This window comes from Scyliorhinus canicula, chromosome 20 (genome assembly GCF_902713615.1).
Source record: "Scyliorhinus canicula chromosome 20, sScyCan1.1, whole genome shotgun sequence".
Lineage (NCBI taxonomy): Eukaryota > Metazoa > Chordata > Chondrichthyes > Carcharhiniformes > Scyliorhinidae > Scyliorhinus > Scyliorhinus canicula.
The window spans coordinates 40,948,919-40,975,936 of NC_052165.1; the positions used below are offsets into that span (position 1 = coordinate 40,948,919).

General features: G+C 44.9%; 1 protein-coding gene across 2 annotated transcripts in view; it reads right to left on the reverse strand.

Annotated features, from left to right (window-relative positions):
- The window catches only part of polr3b (polymerase (RNA) III (DNA directed) polypeptide B), a 101,887-nt gene extending 75,225 nt beyond the window's left edge, over window positions 1-26,662 (reverse strand). The window contains exons 1-11 of one of the 2 annotated variants that reach the window (XM_038780430.1): window positions 26,517-26,661; window positions 22,260-22,292; window positions 20,636-20,692; window positions 20,475-20,539; window positions 18,046-18,121; window positions 14,284-14,384; window positions 14,102-14,193; window positions 12,617-12,734; window positions 8,595-8,703; window positions 1,171-1,293; window positions 616-732 (exon numbers count right to left, since the gene is read on the reverse strand). In XM_038780430.1, coding sequence (XP_038636358.1) covers window positions 616-732; window positions 1,171-1,293; window positions 8,595-8,703; window positions 12,617-12,734; window positions 14,102-14,193; window positions 14,284-14,384; window positions 18,046-18,121; window positions 20,475-20,539; window positions 20,636-20,692; window positions 22,260-22,292; window positions 26,517-26,588 — 963 coding nt within the window. In that variant the 5' untranslated portion in view covers window positions 26,589-26,661. Of the gene's footprint in view, window positions 1-615; window positions 733-1,170; window positions 1,294-8,594; window positions 8,704-12,616; window positions 12,735-14,101; window positions 14,194-14,283; window positions 14,385-18,045; window positions 18,122-20,474; window positions 20,540-20,635; window positions 20,693-22,259; window positions 22,293-26,516 lie in introns of both variants that reach the window. The other variant, XM_038780431.1, reaches the window with a different exon arrangement.
- Between the last annotated feature and the right edge of the window lie 356 nt (window positions 26,663-27,018).

A 27,018-nucleotide genomic window follows, 5' to 3' on the forward strand; every position in this document is an offset into this window, starting at 1 on the left:
CAATGTCCTTTACAACTGAACCTGTGGCCACACACACACACACACACACACACACACACACTCAGGCAGGGGAGTCCAGATCCTAAACAGTTGCTGCGTGAAAATAATTTGCTGTCATCTTTGGTCCTTTTGTCAATCACCTTAAATCTGTGCCCTATGATTCTCGATCCTTCCACCAATGAGAACAGTTTCTCCCACTCGTGATTTTGAACATTTCCATCAAATCTCCTCTCAACCGTCTTTTCTCTCTGGAGAACATGAGTTATTTATTACTTACTTATCTTATATTCATGGCTCCAATTTCATCTATCCCACAATTGGGCACATCTTCTCTACAACTACTCGATCAAACCCTTCTGTTATTTTAAACCTTGTATCAGGTCACTCTCTGCTTTCCAGAGAAAAGATCCCCATTCTGAACAATCTTTCCCAATAGACAGAACCTCGCAGTTCCAGCAAATCTTTTTGCACCCTCCAATGCCTCTGATGGTTTTACAGTTTACCGTGGAGGGCAGGTAAAAAATCGTGCAACCCACTCGCTCAATGTACTGTGGATTGTACAGGAAAATTCCAGCACTGCACAAACAGCCCTCTCCAGCTTGGCGCATTGCTTACAGGAACGTGGGTAAGTACAGTCGATGCAAGTAGCTCCCGAGCCTCTTCCATCTTGGTTTTCTTCGGTCCTCCCCACATTCTCTGCCTGCGCACTTTATTCCCAATGTACTTCAATGCCTGCAAGTCAGAGGGAAGGAGCTGAGCTGAATGAAATCCATATTTCACAATGTCACTGCTAAATGAAGACATTAAAATAATCTCACCATGAACAGTGTTTAAATTAAAAGCATCCCTTTCACTTACTGCGTTTACTGGATGTTAATATCAAACTCTCTTCATTCGACATGTTAAACAGGCAAACTGACTTTGAAATATAGCGTTGCGGCTGATTACAAGATTCCAGGATTGGTTTTGCTAACCTTTGTTAAATCATTGTTAAAATATTTAATGAGCAAAAGTAAAGACCCATGCCCTCTTCCATTAGGGCTTTATTATTGAGATCCAGGAATCAATGTTTTCACTATGTTTAGACAGCTGGTGTAAGGTCATGCATGTGAGGCTGCGTTTAAACATACACACCGAATGGGCAGGGGTTCATTTCTGTAAAAGGCACACCTGCATCTGCGTGAAGATCTGAGCCTTCTGACACTCTTCCAGGCTTGGAGCGAAGGCAGACATCACGGGGTCCTCCGTACCAATCATCTGTACAATCTCTTGATCGCTCTCAACCCCCATAGCCTACAATAGGAGTGACAGACAGCAACAATATTAGCATTTTTAAGTCGGCACAGTAACATTTGCTTATGCTAATGAGGTATTGTTGGTCGCACAAATTCAAAGCAAGGATTGGTGTTACTCTCACACTGTGCCATCTGGCTTTGGCGAAGAAGCTCTATTCGACTCAATACCGGTTGCCTTTAAGGTGTTCGCAAATAAGTATGTGTGCACGCATAGCTTATGAGAGTCTCATTAAAATAAAATCTATAAACGAATAATCACAAATCACCTGCGATAGAGTTGAAAATACTTCCATCGCAGGACTTCGGCATCAAAATGTAAAAGGTTTTTCAAGATGATGAGCGGTTTTGACAATATAGACAGAGAAAAGTTACTCCTCCTGGCTTGTGAGTCAATGATTAGATCATAGATCCAAATCACTGGCAAAGATCTAGAAGGGAGATAAGGAGAATATTTCACTCCCAAGTTGTTGGGATCTGGAAGGCTCTACCTGAAAAAGTGTTGGAAGTTGATTCCATAAGTAATTTTACACGGGAGTTAGACAGGTACTTGAGGATGAAGCACTTTCAGGGTTGCGGACAAAAATCAGGTAAATGGGACCAAGCAATGGGACTAAAGACGCAGCACGGGGCGGCATGCCAAATGATCTCCTCCTGCGCTGCAAGGTGCAGAAGATTTGTCAAAACCCTTCAGAATAAGTTTCTATAAGATCACCTCTTATTCTTCTAAACTTCAGTGAGTATAGGGCCAAACTGCTCAACTTTCCCTCATAAACCCCTTCATCCGAGGAATTAGCCTATGGTTACATAAACGTGGTTTGGTCTTGGAATATAGAAGGTCGAGGGGTGACTTAAATGAAATGTTTAACATGATAAAAGAACTCAATCAGGTAGATAAGAAGAAATTTTTTCTGCTGGCGGGGAATCCTGAACAGGGAATTCAATCTTAAAAATCAGAGCTATAAAATTAAGAACCTCGGGATGTTTCATTAGCTTAAAGAATTATACAAAAGTTGTTTGTTGCAGAGCAGAGAGAGATCAGGGACTACTTTGTCCATACAACAGATAATGGGAATCTGGAACTCTCTCCCCCAAAGGCCTGTGAGTGCCGGGTGCCATCAGAGCTACCAAGACTGAGATCAGCAGAGCGTGGGAAAGGGTATCTAGGGTTAAAAGTGGGAAAACTGAAGTACAGGCCAGCCTGATCTAACACGACAGGTTTGCGGTTCTGAGTGGCTTATTCCTGCCCCTTCAGGTACTTGCCAGCAGCTAATTGCAAAACACCACTGCCACCTCCAAATATCAGGTCATAGAGTATTACTTGGCACCAATCTGATGGAAGATTGAAATCAAGTCCCTGCCAGTTGAAGGGCACAGCCCAAAATTGTTACCGCACACAAAAAGCTGGAGAAAAATGTGAAAAAACATCTAACAACGTGAATGCTACTCAAGCAATCAGGGAGGCAACTGATGGTCTTTTTGTAAGAGAATTAGAGTACAGGAATAAGGAATTCTTGCTACAGTTGTACAGGGCTTCAGCGAGACCACACCAAGAAACAGTTAGATATAGCACTTGGCAGGGAATTAAAGGATATGGAGTTGAGTTGGATGATCGGCCACGATCATAATGAATGGTAGAGTAGGCTCGAAGGGCCGAGTGGCCTCCTCCTGCTCCTATTTTCTATGTTTCTGCACCTGGAATACTGTGTGCAGTTTTGGCCTCCACATTTAAAAAAGGATATACTTGCATTGGAGCGGTGCAGCAAAGGATCTCTAGATTGGTCCTTAGGATGAGAGGGGTATCCTATAATAATAGGCTGAGTACATGTGGCCTTTACTCTCTGGAGTTTTGAAGAATAAGAGGCTTGACAGGGCTTTTTTAAAATATAGTTTTAGAGTACCCAATTATTTTTTTCAAATTAAGGGGAAATATAGCGTGGCCAATCCACCTACCCCACACATCTTTGGGTTGTGGGGGTGAGACCCACGCAGACATGGGGAGAATGTGCAAACTCACCACAGACAGTGACCCGGGGCTGGGACTGAACCCCAGTCCTCGGCGCTGTGAGGCAGCAGTGCTAACCACAGCACCACCATGCTACCTAGGAGGCTTGACAGGGTTAAACACTGAGAAGCTGCTTCGCTGGTTAGAGAACCTAGAACAGGGCTGCACAGTCTCAGGATAAGAGACGATTCTTTATGACTGATTTTACAGACGCCTGGTCAGCCCTCAGCAGTGGCTAAGACAACGTTTTTAAGTTTTAACACGGACAGATTGATTTGTTCCAGGAGTGAAAACATAAGGAATAGGGCTTGGTTATTTTATTACAAACTAACACAAAATAAAAACAATATTTAAACTTCAACCCTAACAATAACAGATTACATGTAGTTCCTTAACCATAATACACAAGTTCCCATTTAGCAGCACTTCAAAGGAACATGAAGCTCCCATTCCATTTACACAGGAAGGCAAAGGGGATACTTGCATTTACGAAGCAATTTTTCTGCTGTAAGTAAAGTTCAAAACCTTTTTTGAAAGCCTGATTGTGGAAGAGCTTTTCATGACCTCTCTGTGGCTTTTCAAATCCTTCCCCTCTACCTGTTCAAACAGGATTCTCCCTCTCTCTCTCTCTGAGCTCTGCCCAGCTCCCTCAAAGAAAAGTTCTCTCCTGGGGGTGTCCAGATTTGAACCCATTATCATCTTCTCGGCTGTCTGATTTCCCACTCCCGATTATACATACGAGTAGAGCCATGCTATTGATTTGCAACTAACCTCCCATTTGTGGACAAAATAGGCCATCAGACTCTGTAATGTGCTAATGGCTGGTCAGACAAGAGTGTCCCAAAAGACAATTGATCTTAAGTGGTTCATTCTGGCTGAATAGGGGCATCCTGTATATTCCCACTACTGAGTGAAAGTCTGAATGGGACAACATAACTCAGGCCAGGTGAAGGCCTTTCCCTCCGAGCCCGTGCTAGCAGTTTTTCCCCCTCAGTCTGTTAATCCCTAAATTGCCTACTAATCTACAATCCCATTTCTGGACCCAATTTCCTAATATCTTTCTCTTGTAAAATTTCTTCGCTCAAGGGTTGTGAAACTTTGGAATTTTCCAACTCACTAGTGGATGCTCCTTCGTTGCGTACACTTAAGATTGAGATAGAGAGATATTTGGTCTCAGGTAGGCTTGGAGGGCCATATTGTGTACTCTCGCTCCTATTTCTCATGTCAAATCTGACTGAGACTTGAAAATCTTCAGCAGACCGTCAGTAGAAGCTTGAGAAAATAATGATTCATTTTATGCACAGCAGCAATTTGAGGATCAAAAATGTAATTAAATTTAACTGACACACTGCTTTATGAAGTGTACTTGATAGCTGCCCATTTAGCACATTGCAGTGCCAAGTATGAACTATTTTACAACTTCTCACCTAGTGCCAGGCTGTTTAGCAATAACAGGAATACGATTTTGAAGCCAGCATGAAGCCAAGAAAATGCTAAACTGGTTTTGTGGAGTTTTCACAGAAGCTAGCCCTGCAGGATGTTAAGTCAGCAGGAGCAGCTCATTGTGGTATCCAGATGGTCCTGAAATGTCCCTTGTACTAGCTTATCTGGAACTCTGCCATGTTAATACAAGTGAGAGAAAAGTCCCACAGAGGCTCCTAGCACCAGAGCAAAGGTGGATTACCATGACTGAGAGTGTTCAGAGTGACTGGGACAGATGGGTGTGTCTCAAAACTTTGTATTAATAGTAAGTACCTTGCATCATTATGGGATATTACCAGATATTTGCATAAATGACACAATCACATCAACCTGGTCAATTCAAAAATGACCGTAATTTATATTTTCTGAATCCTTCCACTCAAACAAGCTCTTAAAACTTTTCCTGGCAAAATTAGCAAAGCGGCAAAAAAGACACTGACTGACTGGCGTGCTGGTATTGTCACTGGACTCGTAATCAAGAGACCAGGGTAATGTTCCCACCGCACAGATGGTGAAATTTGAATTCAATAAAAATCTGGAATTAAAGTCCAATGATGACCATGAAACCACTGTGACTCCAAATCCACAGAAATGGCCAAGCAAGCCATCTCAGTTCAAGGGCAGTTAGGGATGGGCAATAAATGCACCTTGCCAACAAGGCCCACGTCCCATGAATGACACTAGAGGTGTTCACCCTGACTCACTGGGTAGCATTGTGGTCTCAGAGTCGGAAGGTTTGCAACTTCAGAAAATAGTGTACAAAATCTGGAAGAGGGAGGGCTGCACTGTCAGAGGCGTCTTGTAGACGAGACCTTAAACCGCAACCCTTCTTCTCTCACGGGCAGGCATGAAAGATCACATGGCCATTATCCGAAGAGCAGGGGAGTTCTCTCCTGGTCAATATTTATCCATCAACTAAAGGTCTTTGGCTCTGTTTCACCAGGCCTCCACCAAGTCTCATTTTCGCCTGACATGCGTCATGAAACTCTGCTGCCTGGTGGTAGACATAGGTATCAACCTTATTGTAACACTGGCTGTCAGCCTTGCTCAGTTAAGAGACGGTTCAAAAATGGTGACTGTGGCCACCTTGCTGTCCTTAAACTGTGATTTCAAACTGCGGGAGAAGCAGGTTACATGGTTTGCTGAGTTACACAAGAAAATCCAATAGGAGAGCGGACTGCAGCTTTGGTGAAAATTCAGCAAACCACTGTTTTGGGTTTAAATAAAAGAAGAAAGGGTTGGCGAGACTCAGTACAACTGCCAAGTGCTATAGCTTTGAGCTACACACTCTTCACACAGCCATTTACATTCACAAAAAGCACTCGGGTCCATTGTACCATGGGGAACCTCTGCCCTCTCCTGGTAACGGAGTGAGAGAAACATCTCGAGTAAATAAAACCATTTTTTTTAAAAACAGCTAACCCTGCGTCAGTCTTGGATCAGATTCCAGTAAAGGAGAAGACGGTAATGCACAGCTGTAAGGAGGTTAGATGCCCTTAAAGTGACAGTTCCCAGCATCACAACAGTGATTGCACTTCAGAAGACTTTAAAACATTAGGGGATATCCTGAAGTTGTGAAATCAATTCAAAGAATAACCTTGCTTGAAGGAAAACAGTGATTGAAATTAGCAAAAGGTTTTTAAAAGTTCACTCTATTTGGGAGATAACTGGAGACTCAGAAAGTGAGAGCAATTGTTTCATAAAAGGATCCAAAAATATAATCTTGAAACTACATGGTCTGTCAATTTCACGGCAATCACTTTCAATTTAAGGGATTTATTGGGTTATAGAAAGACAACCAGCAAGAACTGCAGATGTTGTGTTCACACTTAAATAACTTGCTGTCTCCCAGTGAGAGACATGGTGGACCAGAGAAATCCAGTGGATGTTCTAGTTTAAGACTTTCGAAAAAGCATTTCAAGAGATGGCCTACAATGAGAACAGAGGGCCCTGAGAATCATTAAATCATTATGGCACAGACAGAGTATTTGCCCCATCGACTCCATGCCAGCTGTGTAGAGGACCCCAATCAAACCCATTTCCCCCGCTCTATCCCTGCATGTACACATCAAATTTCCTTTTGAAATTGCTATGCGCCTCCCTTTCCACCATCCCTAAAAGGTTCCAGGCCATTATCACTGAATAAAAATAAGTTCTCCCTCACATTTCGCCCTGTATCACTCACCCAAAAACTTACTGCCAGTGATAATGGAAGCATAGAATTCTCTTACTCAGAAACTAGTTGATTTTGGCTCAATTAACAATTTTAAATCAGAGACATATTTTTTACTGGACAAGGGGAGTAAAATATATCGATTCAAAGCAAGTGGATGAAGTTAAGCCACAGGTCCGCTCTGTTCTGAATGCGGAGGAAAAGCTCGAGAGTCTGAATGGTCTTTCTGTGTCTATGTTTCAAAGTCAGAGCTACACAGCACAGCACAAAAAGAGGTCATTTGGCCCATCGTGTCTGCGCCAGCCATCAAGCACCTAGCTATTCCAGTTCAATTTTCCAGCACTTTGTTCAAAGCCTTATATAGAACATATAGAACAGTACAGCACAGAACAGGCCCTTCGGCCCTCGATGTTGTGCCGAGCAATGATCACCCTACCCAAACCCACGTATCCACCCTATACCCGTAACCCAACAACCCTTTCAAGTGCTCATCTAAACATTTCTTAAATGTTATGGGGTTCCAGCCTCTGCCACCCTTTCTGCAGCGAATTCCAGATTCCTACCACCCTCTGGGTGAAAAGGTTTCCCCTCAAATCCCCTCCCCCTAACCCAAAATCTATGACCCCTGGTTATTGGCCATTCTACTAAAGGGGAAAAGTTCCTTCCTATCTACGTCTCTCATAAATCTCCAAGTTGGACAGGTATAAATTTACACTTCCACTTGCTGTGCAACTCCTCATATGCATGGACATCTTTGGGATGGAGTACGTTCATAAACCACAGCAGTATTCACACCGTGGACTCTGCTCATTCATTCCAGCACAACTCAATGGAGTGATTCAAATAAACAAGCACAGAAAACTTGGGAAATACTCAGCAAGTTAGTCTAAAAATGTAGTAAGAAAAGGCACTTTGCCAAGCTCTTCTTCAGACAGCTGAAAGTACAATTCAAGGCCACTTGACTCTTGCAGTCTGTTCCACCTGGACATCTTAAACACCATCTTCTCACAGCTATTGATTGGCCTGCCATTTAATTAGAGTTTATCTTTATTTTACCACACACATATTAGAGGGTAAAAGTTCAAATCAGTTCTCAAACATTCATTCAACCAATCAGAAATGCAGTTCCCAGTAATTCACTTGGATAAGTGTAAAATTTAATGAATTAAGAATACAAAAGCCATGGTGGCACAGTGGTTCAATTCTGGCCTCGGGTGACTGTATGGAGTTTGCACTTTCTCCATGTCTGCGTGGGTTTGCTCCGGTTTCCTCCCACAGTCCAAAGATGTGCAGGTTAGGTGGATTGGCAACGGTAAATTGCCCCTTAGTGTCCAGGGATGTGTAGGTTAGGTTAAGGGGTCACCGGGATAGGGCGGGGAAGTGGGCTTGGTGGAGTGCACTTTGTGGGTTAGTATAGACTCGATGGGCCGAATGGTCTCCTTCTGCACTGTACGGACTCTATAATTCTATGATACATTTATCTACATTTTGGAATTCAAACTGTCGCCATTTTATTCCTTAACACAAAGGGTTCTTGGCGAAGCTAAAGCAATTTACACTTGGCCATTCTCACAAAATACAAAAATATATGATTTAAAATGTTCACACATGGTGAGAGCACATCATCAAGCGCTGGGATTACCTTGAATATTATCGCAATGGGGATGTCCTCAGATAGAGTGTTGTGTCGCAGGTAGTACCTCCCTTGCTTCACGACTAGATTCGTTCTACTTTTCTTCTCATGTGTCGAGCTGCAAATTGAGCAGAGATTTGTTATTGAACGTTGCTGATTTGCATGTTGCAGGATTGATGATGGTTATATAAAGAAATACATCTTGTTGGTTTATAAATAATACAAATATTTTCACGGTAAGCTAATCATTCCGTTCTGCAATAGCTGAACAAGGTCAGCATCCAGTCCACAGTCACTCCCAGAGCACCTGGTCAGCGTACAGTCCAGCATCACTCCCAGGGCACCTGGTCAGCGTACAGTCCACCGTCACTCCCAGAACACCTGGTCAGCGTACAGTCCACCGTCACTCCCAGAACACCTGGACATTGTACAAGCCAGTCACTCCCAGAGCATCTGGACAGTGTGCAGTCCCCCGTCACTCCCAGAGCACCTGGACAGTGCACAGTCCAGTCACTCCCAGAGCACCTGGACAGTGTGCAGTCCCCCGTCACTCCCAGAGCACCTGGACAGTGCACAGTCCATTCACTCCCAGAGCACCTGGACAGTGTACAATCCAGTCATTCCCACAGCATCTGGTCAGCGTCCAGTCCACCGTCACTCCCAGAGCACGTGGAAAGTGTACAGTCTACCATTACTCCCAGAGCACAGTCCAGCATCACTCCCAGAACACCTGGTCAGCGTACAGTCCAGCATCACTCCCAGAACACCTGGACAGCGTATAGTCCAGCATCACTCCCAGAACACCTGGACAGTGTACAGTCCAGCATCACTCCCAGAACACCTGGACAGCGTATAGTCCAGCATCACTCCCAGAACACCTGGACAGTGTACAGTCCAGCATCACTCCCAGAACACCTGGTCAGCGTACAGTCCAGTCACTCCCAGAACACCTGGTCAGCGCACAGTCCAGCATCACTCCCAGAGCACATGGACAGTGTGCAGTCCAGCATCACTCCCAGAACACCTGGACAGTGTACAGTCCAGCATCACTCCCAGAACATCTGGTCAGCGTACAGTCCAGCATCACTCCCAGAGCACCTGGACAGTGTACAGTCCAGCATCACTCCCAGAACACCTGGTCAGCATACAGTACAGTCACTCCCAGAACACCTGGTCAGCGTACAGTCCAGCATCACTCCCAGAGCACCTGGACAGTGTGCAGTCCAGCATCACTCCCAGAACACCTGGTCAGCGTACAGTCCAGCATCACTCCCAGAGCACCTGGACAGTGTGCAGTCCAGCATCGCTCCCAGAACACCTGGGCAGCGTACAGTCCAGCATCACTCCCAGAGCACCTGGACAGTGTGCAGTCCAGTGACTCCCAGAGCACCTGGACAGTGTAAAGTATCTATTTAATAAAGGATAATATAATTTTATATTAGTCCACACATTACATTTTGTCTTACTGGTGCTCCAGAGGGAAGAGTAAACATTCAAAAATATATATTTGTATGAAAAAGGTACGAGACCTCCAAATGTAACCATTTAACTAAATTGCACCTTTATTTAAAAGCTGGACCAAAATCCATTTAACCTTAAAGATGTTCTCACTCCCGATTTGTACCAACTGCACACTGGGGCAGCAAGTTAATATATTAATGCATTTAGGGCAGCTAAACTCACATTGGGTGCCACAGTCTCAAAAACAAAGCATCCCACCAAGTAAATGACAATATTAATGATATTTTTAACTTTATTTATTGTGCTGATTGAGGCGAGGGGTGTTAGCACAAGAAAATTTAATGCTTTCTGTTTAATAAATCAGTATCAAACATTCCCAAATCGGGCTTTGCCCAGTTAGATTCTGAGTAAGCCTCCCTCTAACTCTGCAGTAAAACATGATGTGCTTTGCTCCCGCTCACCTTGAAAAAAAAATACAAAAAACGTTCTATACAACGTGGGGCATGCAGTTGCTTGTAGGCCCGTTTCCACCAACTTGAGATTTGGTCGTGCCGCCAGGTCAGGAATGCCTTGCCCGTGCGGTCATGGACATCCGGAATCTCATGATCGTTCTTGTCGAAGGGGTGATTGAGGTGAGGTGCGTTAGCACAAGAAAATGGAATGCTTTCAGTTTGTGAAATGTGGTCCCAAATCAGGCTTTGCACAGTTAGGTGCAGAGTAAGCCTCCCTCTAACTCTGATCTAAAATATGATTTGCTTTGCTCCCGCTCACCTGAAAAGAAAATACAAAAACAAAGTCCTATTCTATGGAACATGGGCGTCGCTTGCAAGGCCAGCATTTGTTACCCATCCCTTATTGCCTTTGAACATGCTCAGTCTTTTAAAAGGACAGTTAATAGTCAACCACATGGCTGCAGGGAGTCACATGCAGGCCAGACCAGGTAAGGATGGCAGATTTCATTCCTTAAAAAAGTGAACTAGATAGGTTTTTACAATCAATTATAGTTTCATGGTCACACTGAGACTAGCTTTCAATTCCAGATTTATTAATTGAATTTAAATTTCACCACCTGCCGTGGTGGAATTTATTCCCAAGGGCCTCTGGGTTTGCAGTCCAATGACATTACAGATATGCCACCACCTCTCCTGATAACCACTGTGCGATCTTGTCAATTTTCTTTAGGCTCTTTCAGCCAGTTTGTTGGTGTCCAAAAGTGCAGATGTACTTATGTTTTGGGCTGTGTATTCTCCTTGAACCAGAAACCCATCCCATATCTAGCAAACATAAGGGACAGTCTGAACTTGACCGGAACTCATACACACTGGTCTTCACCACCGGTGCAATGCATTGTACCACCCTGTGAAAAAATACTCTCGGTAAACAAAGAGAAACAAAGCAATAAAATTTAAATTAATTGGGTAGCTTCATTTTGTTGTTCAAACCAATGCAGCCAGTGACACAAGTAATAGCTATACAAACTTTCGTCCCCATTAGTCCATGCCAGTAGCCACTGATTGCAACTGAGGAATGTTTCCATAGCCTTTCTTCAAAATGAAAGAAGAAAAGCTAGAAAAAAATAAAGAAACAAACTGCCATGCCAGTGAATTAACTATTTTACCGAGTGTTGCATCTGATGTGTGCATCATGAAGTTATCATGGAAAAATAACTTCTGTCTTTCAACAAACAGAAATGTAATCTGGACTGGATGTGGTGTAATATTGACATTAGCAAATCAATACTCGCAAATAGATTTTTAATGAACTCAGTATGGCAAAATCTGCCTGTCTCCTTATGGTCCTGTTCTGTTCCAACATTGGAAAACACAGTAAAAATATGGTTAAGTGGTCTTTGAAATCAGTTTTACTACACGTTAGACTGCCTTTTCCCCTAGATCCAGGAAAGCTTGTTTGAAAGTAAATTAATTTGGACCAAGTGGCAAATGCTAAAATTTTTATCTAAGAATATAATGGTAAAATGAATCATGGAAGTTAATAGTGAACGAAATTACAGAAAATGTAATAACTGGTTTGAAAGATTATTTACACTGTGTGTCACAGAGCTTTCTCGAATTCAGTTAATGATTTGGTATCAAATCAGTATTCATTTATTAAGTGTTTTTTTATTAATTCATTTTTATGGGATGTGGGCTTTGCTGGCTAGGCCAGCATTTATTGCCCATCCCAAATTGCCCCTGAGACAGTGGTGGTGAGCTGCCTTCTTGAACCGCTGTAGTCCATGTGGTGCTATTAGGGAGGGAGTTCCAGGATCTTGACTAAACTATTGTACGAATAACATCAACATATATGGCTGAAGTTTTAACTTCATTGCAAGAATGGTTACAAGACAATTTTTTAACAATGGCCAGATGAATATAGTGATTTCCACAGTTCTGGTAACTCGCATTCGGAATAGATCCGTTCAACTGTAATCCTTGTCATTTCCCGTGATTTAATACTGAACGTAAAATATATGGGACGTTGTATATTTAAAAATTTTAGTGCACATTCATCAGTGAATGCGGTTCTGGATTCTACATTTCTAACTTAATTTAGATCAATGAACACAGTACCTGGTTACGGAGGCACCAACTGTTCCTTTCCTGTCTGCATCCACAATTATTCTGTTTTTTGAAAGTTGTTCCTGGATGAGAATAACTTTTTCGACACCTTTAACAATGAAATAGCCACCTGCAAGAGACCATAAAGTTTAATTAAACCTATTCAGTTTCATATTCAGTCGAAAATTGTTCTAGCAAGGCACAGATATTAAATGATCTTTGTCAAAGCCATATATTCCTTCCATTTGTCCATGTATTGAAAAGCAGCGAATTCTCTCAGTTTCCCTGCAAACACCACCCTCAACTAACAGCAGCAAAAACCTACTGCCCGCTCATTCTACTTCTGGGATCTTCCTGTGCTACCTCCGCCTACATAAGATACTACGCCAAGACAATTCACTACATGTGAAGTGCTTTGTGCTGTTTCGGAGAAATGTGACAAATGTAACAAATGCAAATGCTGATTCCCCGTTTCTCAAATTCTGGAGATAATTTAAACACATGGAACCCAACCAGCACCTCCACCATTTCTAATATAGCCCATAATCGCTGCATCCAATACCTTTTCTTCCTTACATTCTCTGTTGTCCCAAATCTTCTCTGCCATCCCAAATCCTGGATTCTGCTCATTGATGATTTGCGACTTCCCTCCCCAAGTTCATGATTATTCAATCCAAAACCCCTCTGTCTGTCTGTCTCTCCCTCCTCCTTAAAACCCATCTCCTTGACCAATTTTTTATTCACCTCTCTTTGGCTTAGATCCATTTTGCTCGCTTTCATTTTTCCAGGCAAAAGGCATAAAATCAATCTCAGTTGTTATTGCACAAATACTTTTGCCTGAATCAATTTGATTGAAATGAATAATTTCCATTGTATTTAAAGAAAAAACTATGGAACATAAACAGGTTTATGAAATACAGATTATTGGTATTAAGCATTTACAGACAAGGACACAGAACATTTGAAATAGCAGCTTGGGTAGGCAATGTGGCCCTTCAAGCCTGCTTGGCCATCCAATGCAATTATGGGCTGAGCTCAACACAAAATTTTACACACTGCCCCCACATCCTTTTATTCCCGTGGTTATCAAAAAGCCATTGACCCTTTGTTTTGTTCACATTCAAATGACTGAGCATCCACAGTTCCCTGGGGTAGAGAATTACACAGATTCACAAATCTTTGAGTTAAGTAACTCCTCGTCAGACCTAGATGGCTGGTCCCTTATTCTGCAACTGTGACCCCGTGTTCTATATTCCTCAGCGAGGGGAAACATTGTCACAGCATCTACTCTGTCAAGCTCTTTAAGAATTTCATATGGTTCAATCAGGTCACCTCTCGTTCTTTTTTAACATCTGGGAACCCCTCATCTCAGGAATCTGCCTTGTGAACTTTACTGGTTAACCCCACTGCAATCAACAGCAGAAATTGCTCATGACCCAAGCAGTCATTAATGGATGAGATTCACCAGGTCCAGTTATATGGATCAGCAGTAATTACCTGGGTCCAGAGGACATTCATTCAGTTTTGCAAATTCTGCCGGGGTCTTCCCTGTAAGGACACAGTTAGAACTGCGCAGCATTATAGGCATCCTGGAATTGAAGAGAGATCATATTAGTGCAAGGCAATTAGGAAGAAACTATCCAACATGGGTCAAACTTTTTGTTGGATTGTTGGGTTACCTGCCGATGGGTAAAGCGTTGCGGATTATTCGCTGACTTCCTCGTGTGTATTCAATGTCCACTGTAATCGGGGCAGAGTACGTCATATCCCTCAGGCGACACTGAACACAGAAATTATCCATAAACAGCAATTATTCATTTGCTCACTGTAAGAAAAGGTTAACAGGGCAACACGGTGGAACAGTGGGTTAGCACTGCGGCCTCACAGCGTCGAGGTCCCAGGTTCGATCCCGGCTCTGGGTCTCTGTCCGTGTGGAGTTTGCACATTCTCCCCATGTTTGCATGGGTTTCGCCCCCACAACCCAAAAGAGTGCAGGGTAGATGGATTGGCCACGCTAAATTGCCCCCAATTGGAAAAATTGGATTGGGTACTCTAAATTTATTTAAGAAAAAAAAAGGTTAACAAGCTAGCTATAAGTTCAGAGCGGAGCTTGTTATGTGGAAACAGGATGTGTGCAATACTTGCTAGCATTTCTTAATTGCAATCACGCTGCTCAATTGAATAGAAAACTTTAAATTAAATAAAATTGTTAATCAGAGCGGACTGGACAAAATCAGAGAAGGCTGACAGAGATAACAGCGGAACAAGAATATGTCCCTTTATCGCTAAGCCAATGGAGAACTTGGCAACATGCCAACCAACCAATATGCATCCAGAAGAGGATTGTGTATGAGCTCTTTAACAAACTGTATTCTGTATGCAAACCCTTGAAATACCAACACAAGAGCGCTCAAGAAAGACAGAAAATATACTTCCGCAGGCAGAGTCCTGGTGAACCACGTAGGAAGGCCTACAGCCATCTCAGATGGATCACCTGATCAGTAACTATATGATTTAACCTGTTTTATTTAAAATTGTCAACGGTGTTGGCTTTAGTGTGAGATTGCGTCAATCATAATCAACAGTATGAGTGCATGGGATTACCAACACTTCCAGCTTCCCCTCCTTGTCACACACCACCTTGGTTGGTCGGTTGGCATCCTTCCATCTGGACTTCCAAAGTACTCAGGATCAGAGGGACCTTGGAGTGCATATCCACAGATCGCTGAAGGTGGCAGGGCAGGTGGTTAAGAAGGCATATAGGATACTTGTATTCTATGCCTCAGCTGAGAGCAGGGTGATCATGCTGGGACTGTATAAAAGGTTTGTTGGGCCACAACTGGAGTACTGCGTACAGTTCTGGCAACTACATTATAGGAAAGTTGTGATTGAACTGGAAAGAATGCAGAGATTTACCAGGATGCTGCCTGGGCTGGAGGGTCTGAGCCATGAGGAAAGGTTGAATAGGCCTGGGGCTGTTTTCCTTGGAATGGCAAAGGTTGAGAGGGGACATATAACAATAATAATCATTGCCACAAGTAGGCTTACATTAACACTGCAATGAAGTTACTGTGAAAAGCCCCAAGCCACCACATTCCGACCCCTGTTTGGGTACACTGAGGGAGAATTCAGAACGTCCAAATTACCTAACAGCATGTATTTTGGGACTTGTGGTAGGAAACCGGAGCACCCAGAGGAAACCCACACAGACACAGGGAGAAAGTGAATACTCCGCACAGACAGTGATCGTACCGGAGACCCTGGTGCTGTGAAGCAACAGTGCTAAGCAATGTGCTACCGTGCCACCCGCCATTTAGAGATGTATAGGATTATGAGAGGCATAGAAAAGTATTTTTCTGTTAGTAGAGGGGTCAATAACCAATGAGCATAGATTTATAAAGATAGAAGGCTAAGCGAGGAGCTGAAGAGAAACTTTTTCACCCAGTGTGTTTTTGGAGTTTGCAACTCACTACCTGAAAGGGTGATTGAGTCAACTATTTAGATATACCGGGGCAGCATGGTGGCATAGTGGTTAGCACTGTTGCTTCACAGCTCCAGGGTCCCACATTCGTTTGCCGGCTTGGGTCACTGTCTGTGTGGCATCTCCACCTGTCTGCGTGGGATTCCTCCGGGTGCTCCAGTTTCCTCCCACAAATGTGTGGGTTACGTGGATTGGCCATGCTAAATTGCTCTTAAGTGTCCAAAAAGTTTAAGTGGGGGTTATGGGGATAGAGTAGAGACATGGGCTTGGGTAGGGTGCTCTTTGTAAAGGCTGGTGTAGACTCGATGGGTTGAATGGCCTCCTTCTTCATTGTAAATGCTATGAAATATTCATTTGCACTGCCTGAACCTCCAGAACTATGGGCCAAGCACTGGAAAATGGGATTCATGTAGTCTGTTGTTGGCATGGTCTTGATGGGCTGAATGGCCCTCTCTTTGCTGTAAATGCCTATGAATCTGTGAGAGATGATGGGAATGCAGCCTCAGAAATTTGTTGAGGTTGGATGAGATCATCTGCTCCACGTTTGACAGCTGAACAAGACAATTCTGGAGGGGCAAAGTCTGCCAGAAGTGCCATAAATGGAGTTGCTCCTTCCTTGTGGCGCGAGATGACCTCTGCGGATTCATTATTTTCAGCACTGGCGTCTGCTTTGGAACTTCTGAAACCACATGTGCTTATCGTGGCAGGTTCCTGCCTGCAGATGGTGTCACAATTTTCAACGATTGTCAGTGAGAGTTTCCCACTTGTGATTAATATTGAGGGCATTCGTGTTTCTTTTAACAGCATCCTTGAATAGTAGCTTTGGGTGTCCTGCTGGTCTCTTGGCACAGGCTACCTCTCTGCATAGCATATCCTTGGGGATGTGGCCATCTTCTATCCCTGCCCAAGCCAGTTAAGCCTTCTTTGCTTGATTAGCACCAGTATGTTTGTCAGCTTTATCCTAGAAAGAACTGTTTCATTGGTGACTTAATGCCAAGGATGCATCATTGACACCGAGGTAGAAGTTTTTGAGCCTCTGTTCTTGGTAGGTATAGGTTGTCCAGGCTTTGCTTCGATACAGCCATGGGCTGACGATACAGGTCTTATGGATAAGCATCTTGGTCCTCCAGATCAGTTTGCCATTGCTCCATGTCCGTTATGTTAGTTGGCAGCTGCCTTTCCAATGCATGTGCTGAACTCTTCATCAAGAGACGGGATATCTGTCATCGCAGATCCACGGTAGTGGAATTTGCTGACTGCATCTAGTCGTGTGTTATAGAGTCTGAGCATATGCGGAGATACAACACCCTGTCCTATAACTACAGTTTTCTTGACACTGATGGTGAAGAAGAACATGACATAGACACTGGACAAACAATCCATGAGCCTTTGGGGCTACTCTTTTGGCTGGGCGACCCGTGCAGCAGTTCAGCATACAGAACTACTCTGATCGGGACCTGTCTTGGCTCTCAGCCTTGACAGATCGAGGAAGTTCTCTGATCATGTGTGGAGATACACTCTTTCCATGCAGAGAAAGCAACGGTCAGGATGAAAGAGAAAATAATAGCAAACAGAATAAGGGACAAGACGCAGCCCTGTTTCACCCTAATCTAGATCTCAGAACTGTCAGAGGTGGAGCGGTCAAACTGAATGGTGCTGTGCATGTTACCATGGAAGGGCCGACCATATGAGACTGTAAATCATGAGAGGTTAGCCATTTTTTTCTAATATCCGGCAGTGACCTGCCCTACAACATGGTGTCAAACACACCAGATAACATGGAAATACACTGGCCATTCCTTTGTTATTGCTACGCCACACAGACTGCTGCAGTTCAAGAATAGGGCTTCTAAAGGGTAATTAAGGCTCCGCAACAAATGCTGTGATGCCAGTAATGCCCACATTCCATGAATTCACTTTAAAAAAAAACATTTCCATCGAGAAGAATTTCACATTGTACCTCATGTGGAGCAACAGGCCTGGTTACATTGAAACTTTCTTCAACATCTGGCACTCCAACGTAAATATTCAGGTATCTGCAATAAACATATTTTCCATTCAAAGAACCATATCAGCAACAATCTTGCACATATTTTGACAAGGTCCCTTGGCTCTCTCAGATGGATGCAAAAGATTCTATGGCACTATCTTGAAGAGTCAGCGAGTTCCTCTGTGTCGAAGTCACTATTTATCCCTTAACCAACTTCACAATCTGGATAATTTATCCAATTGCTGTTTATGGGAGCTTATAGTATACAAACTGACTGCTCCATTTCCAACAGCGCAACAGTGACTACACTTCAAAATGTACTTAAAGACTTACATTTATATGTAGCCTTTCACTTTAAAAAAAATAAATTTAGAGTACCCAATTCATTTTTTCCAATTAAGGGGCAATTTAGCATGTTCAATCCACGTACCTTGCACACCTTTGGGTTGTGGGGGCTAAGCCCACGCAAACACGGGGAGAATGTGCAAACTCCACACGGACAGTGTATATAGCCTTTCACAACCTTCAGATGTCTCAAAGCACCTTGCAGCCAATGAAGTACTTTTGTACAACAAAGTACCCATAATTGACTATAAAATGCTGAGTTGACCTGAGGTTGTGAAAGGTTCTGTACAAATGCATTAATAAAAGTGCTGTAACTGGCAATACGAAACATATTCTTTATACTCTGAAAACATTTATAAGCACTGACTGACAAGTGACAACATCAATTGAAAATAAAGTGATTCCGTATTCTGAAGTCTGACTCGAAATATTGCAGCATTCCATCCTCATTAACCTCGACACAGGACTGAGGTGGGAAAGCTATGCACGGCAATGTTGCATTTATTAAACCAACTAACTGTGGGCTTATGGTAACATAGTTCTTGAATATTGTTGAAAAGAGGGACATGTTGCCGAAGTTTTTAATCTTGCACTCATCAGGAGAACACAAGAATATCAAATTTGAAACAATCACAATAATTTACATTGCAGGAGAAAAGCATACTGATCAGTTGGCAGTCATGTATGAATTTCAATACCGGTGTGATGCCAGGTATGCATTGTTGCTTCCGCCACAGCAATGTTTCAGACAAGTCACTTGCTAACCAATTAGCATCCTCTTCTCCTGTAGTATAAATTGTTGTAATTGTTTGAAATTTGGTATTCTTGCATTTGTCCTGATCAAGACCAAAAGGTTCAACAACATATCTCTCTTTTCAACAAATTTCGAGTTATGTGGTACTAGATGACTGCCTGCACAGTGGCTATGTTACTGGGCTAGTATTTCAGAGGCCTGGACTAGCGTGTGGAGACAAGTCTTTACGGTGGAATGTAAATTCAATTATTAGATAAATTTGGAATAAAAGGCAAATTGGCATTAAAAACCCATCTGGTTCACCACGGCCTTCAAGAAGGTGTAGCCACCTGGGGTGGCCACGTCCCGATTCCAAAATGGATACTCGCAAAGAGTGCAGAGAAAAATGGACAGCACTAGAAAAACAAGCAGGTGCAAGGTTTCCTATGGATTGGAACTTGCAGAACCCAGACAGAATTGAAACTACAAGCCATTAGCATAGTAATGAGCTATCTCCGGGGACAAAAAGAAACATTGAAACAATCGGTACCAGGACAGACTCCCCAGTACCAGTGGAAGCTAAAACAAAGGCAGGCCAATGGTTACCTAGAGCCCACCCAACGATCAGGGAACGACCCAGTTATTGGAGAGAATCGATACAAACGATTGGGATATGGTCCAATTAATTGGGACCAAGTCCAGGGTCTGCCCAGAAGGGCGCAAAACCCCTTGGGGTATAAAGCAGAGTCCCCAAGGTCAATTAGCTCTCTTATTCTCTCCATCTTCACCTTGGCGTTTGGCTCTCAGCGACGAGAGGCCCGCCAAGCACCAGCCAAGTAAGTCTAAGGTCAACGCACGCTATGAGATAGACGCTCCTAGCTACTATTCCATACCAGTTCTAAGCCAGCAGTATCAGAACCGGACAACGGCCATTGTTCCTCTGACTGAGTGGGCACCCAAAGCTAAGTATAGGCTTTTAGTAGTAGTTGTAGCTTAGTGAGTAGAGTTTGTACATGAGTAATAATTAACTGTGTGTGTAAATAAATGTGCATTGATTTCAAACTTACTAACTGGTGTATCGAGTCATTGATCAGTATTCGGCTTTGAACCTTGTGGCGGTATCAGAAAGATACCTGGCGACTCTTGAGCAAAGGTAATTAAAACAGAGCAAATTAAGGGAAAGCATAACGAGCAACAAAAGGAAGGAGCCAATCTGGCCTACAGGTGACTTCAGATGTACATCAATGAGGCTGACCCTTAACTGCCCTTGGCAAAAATAAAAATCACCACCCTTGGAAAACAGACAGCCCTTGGCACTTACTTTAAATACCACATCGGATCAGCATCACTGGTCACCTTCTCATTGGCTTTCATGATTTTCTTAATCTGTGGAGAAAGCGGAAGAGGCAGTGAGCGGAACAGGTGGTGGTGGGTGAGACTAAAGTGCAGAACTGGAGTATTGAGTATCACTAACATTCCTACCTCGACATTTATAAAGTAGTTGAATGAATCAATGTGTTGCTTCACCAGGCCTTTGACCTGCAAAGAACAAAGAAACGTAAAACTCTTCAGTCACTGAAACCCATGAAGTAATTAAAATAATAAAATCAGCTGGATTCCAGAGTAGTAGAAAGGGCAAGCGTAAAAAGTGCGTCACGTAGAGGGAATCTTTTCACACGGAAGGTTATTAGAATGTGGAATGAATTACTACCAGGGCTATTCAGGCAGGGACAACATCATTAGAAAGGGAACTGGATATGGATTATAAAAGGTTACAGAGAAAGGCCTGAGATTGAAGCAGGCAGTTCTAATTGAAGAGCTAGCATTAGCACGTGCAATTGGCTAACTGGCTCCCTCTGTCCTGTGGGTCTGCATCACAACTCCCCAGAAAAAGAGCCTTTTTTTGAAAAATTATTAAGGGTCGATGCACAGGAACATTAGGAACAGGAGGCCAATCAGCCCCTTGAGCCTACTATAAGATTCTATGAGATCACAAGTGATTAACACCTCAACATTTACCCACCTTTGACCCACAAATTTGATGCGCTAATCCAGGGGTGGGCAAACTACGGCCCGCGGGCCGCATGCGGCCCGCCAAAGGTCTTTATGCGGCCCACCAAGTCATTAAAAAAAAAATTTGTTTTTTAAATTTTTTTTAAGGTTAATGGGGGGGGGCTGTTGGGTTACTTACTTGTATAGGGTGGATACGTTGACTTGAGTAGGGTGATCATTGCTCGGCACAACATCGAGGGCCGAAGGGCCTGTTCTGTGCTGTAGTGTTCTATGTTCTATATGAGGCGCCCAGAATCATAACCGGGTGAAGTAATTATTTTACTTAATATACTATGCGGCCCTTTGAAATTGTGAATTTCTGAATGTGGCCCTTGCACGGAAAAGTTTGCCCACCCCTGCGCTAATCCAACACACCAATTTCATTTTGAAATTTTTCAATTAAGCCAGCATCTAAGGGCTGGTTTAGCACAGAGCTAAATAGCTGGCTTCTAATGCAGACCAAGGCAGGTCAGGGCAAGGTTCAATTCCCATACCAGCCTCCCCAAACAGGCGCCGGAATGTGGCGACTAGGGGCTTTTCACAGCAACTTCATTTGAAGCTTACTTGTGGCAATAAGCGATTTTCATTTAATCCACAGATTTTCCAGGGCTGGGAGAAAGAGTTCCAAATTTCCACTACCCTTTATGCTTCTCGATATCACTCCTGGAAAGCCTGGCTGATATTAAGCTTACACCGTCGCTGTGAGATATTGGTTCCCTCTGTCAAACCTTGCAGCTCGTTTTATGCACGTTGATGAGATCACCACTCACTTTCTAAAGCGAAAGAAATACAAGCCTAGACTACTAGACCTGTCGCAGCAACTTAACCCTTTTAACCTATCATTCTGCTGAATCTATGCTGCACCCACTGGAGCAGAAACAGAAAGCCACAAACCTGCTCATCTCCTAGTTCCAACCACCAGCCCGGTTACATTGCCCCTGATGACTCTATCTGCAGGCTGACTGGGGAGCTGTACATCACTACAATTGAATTGGTACCATTCATTCCCCTTTAAAAAACACAAAAGCAATGAACATAAAATCTCCAATACTACCTTCAGGAAAGCAGGCAGCAGCTTCCATTTTTCCTGTAAAAAAATAACAGAAAATACACATCAATACTTTTACTTAGAATTAAATGGAATATAGAGCATGGAATCAGGCCATTCAGCCCAACAAGTTAACGGTGGTGTTTATGTTCCACTCATGTCTCCTCCCACCTTTACTCATCCAAATCTGCCATCTTAACCTTATATTTTCTTCACCGAAGCTTGCCTGGTTCCCCTTAAATGTATCGATACTATTGTTACGATCAGAGTTGATGTTACAACTTAATGGGAAGATCCCAAAATAGAATTCCGACCCAAGACTGGAATTTTACTTTTTGTTATAAAATATGGAGGAATAGAGTTATATGTGGAGGAATTAGTTTTAACAAGAAAAAAAGTTAAACATGAAAAAATTGGATAATGATACAACACACCTTGCCTTCACTCCCCGAGTTTAACAAATACACAGATTTTAAGACTAACTGCTTGGAAAAAGGTCTTGGGAATGTAGACCGGTGTGGATCGTAACATGAACCTGGGCAGTACGTTCGTCTTGATCGTCTGCACCCTCCCCGCCAGGGAGAGCGGGAATGCATCCCATCTCTGCAAGTCTTCTGCTCCACGTTTAAGATTTTACACCATCGTTTTAGGTTTTCTTTGTCTTAACTGGATTTACACAAACTATGGGATCCAACCACCGATTTTTGCAGTTCTTTCAACTCCAGTTTACCAGGATCCAGCTACCGATTTCCGTAGTTATTTCAAATTACATCCCACGGGATTTAGTGAAATCTCACAAACCTGAAAATCACTTCAGATATCTTTCTGGTGTTTCATCCTTCTTCTCAGCTCTGTCTTTACTGAACAGTGCTCTATTCTAGTACCTTTAACATCAGGTGCCTCAGATTTCTCTAGTTTCCTGAACTAGCTGCTCTTCAGATCACTGCACTTGTACTTTGAACCATTACTCCATGGTATGACTTTTCTTCGAGTAAAGCTGAGAGAGATGTTCCCTCTTTAGCCTTCTAAACAAATGGTTTTGAGCAAAGCTGTGAGACTGACTTCTCCCTCATTATCTATTTCCAATTTCAATCAAATTAGCTAAACTAAAACTTAAAAGCTTCTATACCTTATAAGGCCCTAGTTGCTGAGCAACCACTGCTGGTTTATTTACTATTCATGCCATAGCCCTCTCTAAGCACGATAGAATCACAGTTGGAATTGAAACCAACCCCACACATACAAACACCTTTGTCCAGCATGAATATAACTATAGGCTTTATCCTTCCAGGAACAAAACATTAAATTAAACCCACATTAAAACTATACCTTATTCCTGATGTTTACCAATACAAATATAAATTAGGGTAGCACGGTGACGCAGTTGATAGCACTGCTGCCTCACGGTGCCGAGGTCCCAGGTTCGATCCCAGCTCTGGGTCACTGTCCATGTGAAGTTTGCACATTCTCCCCATGTTCGTGTGGGTTTTGCCCCCACAACCCAAAGATGTGCAGGCTAGGTGGATTGGCCACGCTAAATTGCTCCTTATTTGGAAAAGATGAATTGGGTGGGTACTCTAAATTCATTTAAAAATAATACAAATATAAATTCCTTAGAACTACCTTTGTTTTTCTATCACTCCTTGTAGAAGCAAATTGAACACTCACCACTCTTCAGGTGAAGATGTTTCTTCTGAATTCCCTATTGGAATTCTTGGTGATTACCTTATATTGACAGCCTCTAGTTCTGCTCTTCACGATGAGAGGAAACATTCTCTCTGATTCCACTATGTCAAAACCTTCCAAAATTTTAACGGTCGCAATTAGGCCACCCTTCAGCCTTCCTTTTTTTTCCTCTGTCTCCTCCAATTCTAGCCCCTTATGCATTCCTTGATTTTTATCGATCCACCGCTAGTGGCCATACCTTCAGCTGCCAAGGTCATAAATTGTTACAAATGCAAGACTTTATGGGACAATCATGTTTTCAAATGTTTCCGTTAATGTGCAGAAGATTTTAGTTTAGACGGGCAGCATGGTTGGCGCAGGTTTGGAGGGCCGAAGGCCTGTTCCTGGTGCTGTACTTTTCTTTGTAATCTAAAGTGAAATAAAATGTCCTTTATAGGGAGATGGAGATAGGCCCACCTAATCTGGCTGTCATGGGCCAAGAGGCCCAAGCTGAAACGTTTAGAAAATCAATGCCAGATTTCATACCTTGACTCAAAAGAGAGGCAACTGGCTTCCTGTATATAGATACACTCAGACCCAGAGAGGGAGACAGGAACAGCTGCTGCGGGAAGCAGAGGAAACGACCTTAAAACATAGGAGCTGAATTAGGCCACTCAGCCCATCGAGTCTGCTCTGCCATTCAATCATGGCTGATATTTTTTGCAACCCCAATTTCCCGCCTTCTCCCCATAACCCCTGATCCCCTTATTAATCAAGGACCTATCTATCTCTGTCTTAAAGACACTCAGTGATTTGGCCTCCACAACCTTCTGCGGCAAAGGAGTTCCACAGATTCACCACCCTCTGGCTGAAGAAATTCCTCCTCATCTCGGTTTTAAAGGATCGTCCCATCATTCTGAGATTGTCTCCTCTGGTTCTAGTTTTTCCTCCAAGTGGAAACATCCTCTTCACGTCCACTCTGCCCAAGCTTCACAGTATCTTGTAAGTTTCAATAAGATCCCCCCCCCACCCCACCCCGCCCACTCCCCCACCCCACCCACTCCCCCACCCCACCCACTACCCCCCACCCCCCCCACTACCCCCCCACCCCCCCCACCCCCGCCCATTCCCCCCACCCCACCCCCCCACCCCCCCCACCCCCCCCCCCCCCCCACCCCACCCCCCCACCCCCACCCACCACCCCCACCCCCACCCCACACCCACCCCCACCCACCCCCACACACCACCCCACCCCCCCACCCACCCACCCCACCTAACTGTTAGAGAATGAGGCCATGTCTGGACCAGCTCTCCAAATGAGCATTAGGACTTTGTGCCATTCTGCTTCCCTTTCCCCGTAGAAATGCACATTGTTTCTATGTAATCATCTAATGCCCTCTTGAATGCTTCGATTGGAGCAGCTTCCATCATACTTGCAGAAAGTGCATCCCAGGCCCAAACCACTCTCCCTTATCAACTGCCTCTACTCTCCGCCACCACCCCCTCCCCTCCACCACCATGCCCACACCACCACCCCCCCTCGCCTCCCACCACCCCCCTCCCCTCCCACCCCCTCTCGCCTCCCACCACCCCCCTCCCCTCCCACCCCCTCCCCTCCCCTACCACCCCCCTCCCCTCCCCTACCAGCCCCCCTCCCCTCCCCTACCAGCCCCCCTCCCCTCCCACCACCCCCCTCCCACCACCCCCCTCGCCTCCCACCACCACCCCCTCCCCTCCCACCACCCCCTCCCCTCCACCACCCCCTCCCCTCCCCCACCACCCCCCCTCACCTCCCACCACCCCCCTCCCCTCCACCCACCCCCCTCCCCTCCACCACCACCCCCCCTCCCCTCCACCACCCCCTCCCCCCCTCCACCACCACCCCCTCCCCTCCACCACCCCCCTCCCCACCACCACCCCCCCTCGCCTCCCACCCCCCTACCACCACCCCCCTCCTCTCCCCACCCCCCCCCCCCCTCCCACCACCCCCCCCCCCCTCCCACCACCCCCCCTCCCCTCCCACCACCCCCCCTCCCCTCCCACCACCCCCCCTCCCCTCCCACCACCACCCCCCTCCCACCACCACCCCCCCTCCCCTTCCACCACCACCCCCCCTCCCCTTCCACCACCACCCCCCCTCCCCTCCCACCACCACCCCCCCTCCCCTCCCACCACCACCCCCCCTCCCCACCACCCCCCTCCCCACCACCACCACCCCCCCACCTACCACCACCACCCCCCCACCTACCACCACCACCCCCCCACCTACCACCACCCCCCCACCACCTACCACCACCCCCCCCACCACCTACCACCACCCCCCCCCCACCTACCACCCCCCCCACCTACCACCACCCCCCCACCACCTACCACCACCCCCCCCCCCCCACCACCTACCACCACCCCCCCCCCACCACCTACCACCACCCCCCCCCCACCTACCACCTACCACCACCACCACCCCCCACCTACCTACCTACCAACCACCACCATCCCTGCTTTCTCCTCCAGTTCCCCTTCATGCAACCCCCCCCCCCCCCCGCCCGCCCGCCCGCCCGCAATCACCTAAACACCATCCTCCCCTCCTTCCTTCCTCACCTCCACCGCCCGGATCGGTGCCGCCAGTGATCCCGCATCCAGATCCCCGAATTCAGCTTCCAGAACCTCCATGGCCACCTTGTGTCCGCCACCGAGACCGTCCGGGCGGAACCCGAGCTCCTGGATAAACTATCCGGCCCTGCTCCCAGCTCCACTGAGTCTGACTCCCGGGGGGGGGGGGGCAGCAGCTGCTCCTGGAGGGTTGCAGCCTTGTTGGAGTTTCAGGAGAATTCCTCAGCTCTGATCATTCATCTCTCTTTTCATTTATTCATAACCTGCTGTGCATTTCCCTGTGTACCTCCCCCACCAACTCCAGGAATCAATTATTTTAGCATCAGAATTGCTAACTGTGAAAGTGTTTTGCCCCCAATCTCCAGCCATGGGTTGGCCATCATTATTTAGAATCCTGAAAGAATTGTTACCTTCGGTTAAAGTTTAGCCACCTGGGAACATGTTAAACTTATCCAATTCCCATAATAAAATGACAGTTGAATCTGCTTCC